A 3,233-nucleotide genomic window follows, 5' to 3' on the forward strand; every position below is an offset into this window, starting at 1 on the left:
AAAAAAAAAAAAAAAAAAAAAAGAAATTGTATTCTGTTGTCTCTCGAAGAACAATGTCTCAGCTTCTCTTCCGTCTCTCCAAACTCTCTTCCCGGAACGATGTGCTTGTAGGTAATAAGCTCTCTCTTTTTATTGGTTAATTTCGTTCTGTATTAGTTAGGTTTTGCTTTAAAATAAATTTGAGTTTGTCTCTAGATAATGCCATCAAAAGATAATCCGGAGGGTGGAGATTGGGTTATTAAGCATAGTTAAGAAGACAAGAGTGTTTTGCATTACAATTTTGTTCTGATATATGTCCGAATTACTTGGCAGATACACAAGAGCGTCCGTTTGTTTTCAACCAGCCCGTATTTGACACTTGGCACTAGGGTTAAGGAATTTTTGCCGGGCGGCTGCAAAATTGGAGATGTTCTGTTGTTTGACCCGACCAAGGAAGAGATAGTCACGGTCCCGGACAAAACAGTTCCCAAAGAGCTCATGGACGAAGAAATGATGGGAGCTTCCCATGGATGGGGATTTTTCTGTGACCGCAGTGATCGTTCCGTACGTATCAGCGACATTTTCAATCCTTTAGCATCCAAATCAAACCCTCTCATGGTTCCTCTGCCTAGGCTTACGGCTCTGCCCACTGGCCAAACCGAAGAAGTCTGTAACGTAGCAATGTCCTCCTCTACTCCTCTTGGTGAGGAAGACTGTGTAGTGGCTATCAAGTTTTCGGGTATCCAGCTGAGTCTTTGCAGACCCGGTTGTGACCTTGAGTGGACTAACATCTTAACCCCTTTCAACTGTTTGGACAACTCAAACCTCATGTATTCCAAAAGAGACCGAAAATTCTACTTACCTGCTCCTGGAGGCAACTACTTGTTCTCCTATAATCTCCACTGTAAAACAGACGACCTCCCCGAGCTCCATGAGTTGTTCTATCGCTACCATCCAAAGTTGGATCAGTCCGAGTGGGAGCTTTTGAGTTCGTGTTCCAGGACGGAATACCTTGTGGAGTCATCCTCTAGTGGTGAACGTTTCCTAGTCAAATGGTAATGTTATGTTTATACACTCATTATTTATTTTTTTATTATACCAATGTGGTGATGAATTCACACCAAAAATAATTGTGGTTCAGGTACGCGCATGGCTTCTTCTCGCCGGTGTTAAAAGGAATTTCCTTCAAAACAAAGAGGTTGATGGTGTTTAGAGAGGAGGACACGGTGATGGGAAGAATCATGTGTTACACAGAGGACATTGGAGACATGTGCATTTTCCTTGCAAAGAACGAGGCTTTCTGCATCCCGGCTAGCAACTGTCTTGGCCTCAAGCCTAACTCCATCTATTTTATGGGACCTGGCTTAGGTATTTACGATCTCACTACTGGAGAAGCACATCATTATAAAGCTCCCGAGTGTGCACCCACCGTTCTCACCACCACCCCTTACTGGCTTCCTCCATTTTCTATCTAGCCAAGTCATACCATTTCTCTCTTTTGTTCAACCCTTTAAGTTTCTCTCCACCAGTTTGGATTGCTAATAACATCTAAAACATTTTTTTGGTTGTTTTTAGCTCATTTTTGTGTTAAAAGCATCCCAAACCAGCTCTTCAAAACCAGTCAAAGTGGTTTAAACTTATATAGGGCATATTCCCGCTATTCAATGGGTGTATAAGCTCATTTCTTTTACAAATTATACAATAAACTTAAGTGATGGGGGCCAAACATTTCTAGAATAAGTGCCACGAACCATAAATTAATAATGTGAAAAGGGAACATAAAGATGGTCTTAAACTAGATCATAGCAATCCGATCGAGCAGGTCGAGAGTAACTAAAATCGAAACACAACCTCATACAACACCAACGAACCAATGAACTAGATCGGAAAAGGAGGAAGCCAATAAGGGAGGAAAGGAACCTTTTCTGGTCCACCTTTGGGAGGTTCAAAGTGACGGGCGGTTCCGGTGGTGACATCATAAACAGCAAAGCAACGGCCCATCAAGTAGATGGAGTTGGGTTTGAGACCAGGGCAAGAACTTGCCACAACACAGAAAGGATCACTCTTTGAAAGGAAGATGCAAAGATCTCCAATGTCCTCGGTGTAACACATGTTTTTTGTTCCCTCTTTTGTGTCTTCTTCCTCTCCAAACACCATCAGTATTGGATCTTCGTGTCGTTGAGAAGGGACGCGAGAGTACCTGCACACGCATATATAGAGGACCCAAGTTAGAATTGACCAAGATTAATTTCTTTCTATATGTATGTTACACTCGTTACCATTTGATTAAGAAACTTTGGCCAGAAGGTGACTCCACCCAATGGTCCTCCTTAAAACATGAATTCAACAGCTCCCACCCGTACTGTGGCAACTCAGGGAGGTTCGGAAACACCAACTCATTGAACTTAGGATCGCTATCGAAGTCGAGATCCCAAGAGCACAGGTAGTTGCCTCCAGGAGCAGGCAAATAGAAACGTTGGTCTCTCTTTGAGTACATGAGATTTGAGTTTTCAGAGCAGACGAAAGGGATCTGTTTGTTAGTCCAACCGAGGTCACGACCGGGCCTGCACAGACTCAGTTGGTTACCCAAGAAATTGATAGCCACTACACAGTCTTCTTCCTCGTTGTCTTGGTGAAGAGGAGATGAAGACATTGCCACGTTCCAGACCACTTGTGTTTGGCCATAGATCATAGTAGTAAGCAGAGGCAGAGGAATGATCTTGGTGTTTGATTTGGAAGCCAGGGGATTGAAAAGGTCGCAGATACGTACAGAGTTATGATTGCATCGGTCAGAGAAAAATGTCCATCCATGTGAAGCTCCGACCAGTCTCGAGTTAACGAGATCTTCGGGTATTGTTTTGTCCCGGACTGTGACTAACTCTTCCTTGGCAGGATCGAACAAGAGGATATCTCCGATGTAGCCGCCGCCTTCTCCTGGCAAGTCTTCACCAATGCTGCCAAGTGTCAAATACGGGCTGGTTGAAAACAAGCGAACGCTCTTGTGCATCTGCCAATTAATTAAAACTCAAGAAATCAAAACACAAAAGTAAAATATACATTCTTGTCCAAGCTACTCAAACTTGTTCCCTAACAAAACCTAACTAATACAGAACGAAATTAACCAATAAAAAGAGAGAGCTTATTACATACAAGCACATCGTTCCGGGAAGAGAGTTTGGAGAGACGGAAGAGAAGCTGAGACATTGTTCTTCGAGAGACAACAGAATACAATTTTTTTTTTTTTTTTTTTTTTT

General features: G+C 42.7%; 2 protein-coding genes across 3 annotated transcripts; one reads left to right on the top strand and one right to left on the bottom strand.

Annotated features, from left to right (window-relative positions):
• LOC104754700 lies at nucleotides 7–1,550 on the top strand. Of its 2 annotated transcripts, none has more exons than XM_010476949.2 (3): nucleotides 7–107; nucleotides 313–1,034; nucleotides 1,121–1,550. In XM_010476949.2, the coding sequence occupies exons 1-3, from the start codon at nucleotides 54–56 to the stop codon at nucleotides 1,452–1,454; spliced, it is 1,110 nt and encodes a 369-aa protein (XP_010475251.1). In that variant the 5' UTR covers nucleotides 7–53; the 3' UTR covers nucleotides 1,455–1,550. The 2 variants fall into 2 exon arrangements, with proteins under 2 accessions (XP_010475251.1, XP_010475252.1); XM_010476950.2 differs by having other exon boundaries at nucleotides 19–111.
• Nucleotides 1,692–3,227, bottom strand: LOC104754701. The gene is made up of 3 exons (XM_019238742.1): nucleotides 3,130–3,227; nucleotides 2,259–2,986; nucleotides 1,692–2,179 (listed from the first exon to the last, which is right to left on the bottom strand). The coding sequence occupies exons 1-3, from the start codon at nucleotides 3,181–3,183 to the stop codon at nucleotides 1,858–1,860; spliced, it is 1,104 nt and encodes a 367-aa protein (XP_019094287.1). The 5' UTR covers nucleotides 3,184–3,227; the 3' UTR covers nucleotides 1,692–1,857.

The sequence above is a fragment of the Camelina sativa genome, chromosome 17 (assembly GCF_000633955.1).
Source record: "Camelina sativa cultivar DH55 chromosome 17, Cs, whole genome shotgun sequence".
Taxonomy (NCBI): domain Eukaryota; kingdom Viridiplantae; phylum Streptophyta; class Magnoliopsida; order Brassicales; family Brassicaceae; genus Camelina; species Camelina sativa.

Bases quoted from the DNA above. Each gene is read 5' to 3' on its own strand.
- LOC104754701 (XM_019238742.1), bottom strand. From the start codon at position 3,183: ATGTCTCAGCTTCTCTTCCGTCTCTCCAAACTCTCTTCCCGGAACGAT. The intron at 2,987-3,129 runs GTATGTAATAAG...ATTAATTGGCAG, and splicing joins CTTCCCGGAACGATGTGCTT to ATGCACAAGAGCGTTCGCTT. The intron at 2,180-2,258 runs GTAACGAGTGTA...ATGCGTGTGCAG, and splicing joins CAAAGTTTCTTAATCAAATG to GTACTCTCGCGTCCCTTCTC.
- LOC104754700 (XM_010476949.2), top strand. From the start codon at position 54: ATGTCTCAGCTTCTCTTCCGTCTCTCCAAACTCTCTTCCCGGAACGAT. The intron at 108-312 runs GTAGGTAATAAG...ATTACTTGGCAG, and splicing joins CTTCCCGGAACGATGTGCTT to ATACACAAGAGCGTCCGTTT. The intron at 1,035-1,120 runs GTAATGTTATGT...ATTGTGGTTCAG, and splicing joins GAACGTTTCCTAGTCAAATG to GTACGCGCATGGCTTCTTCT.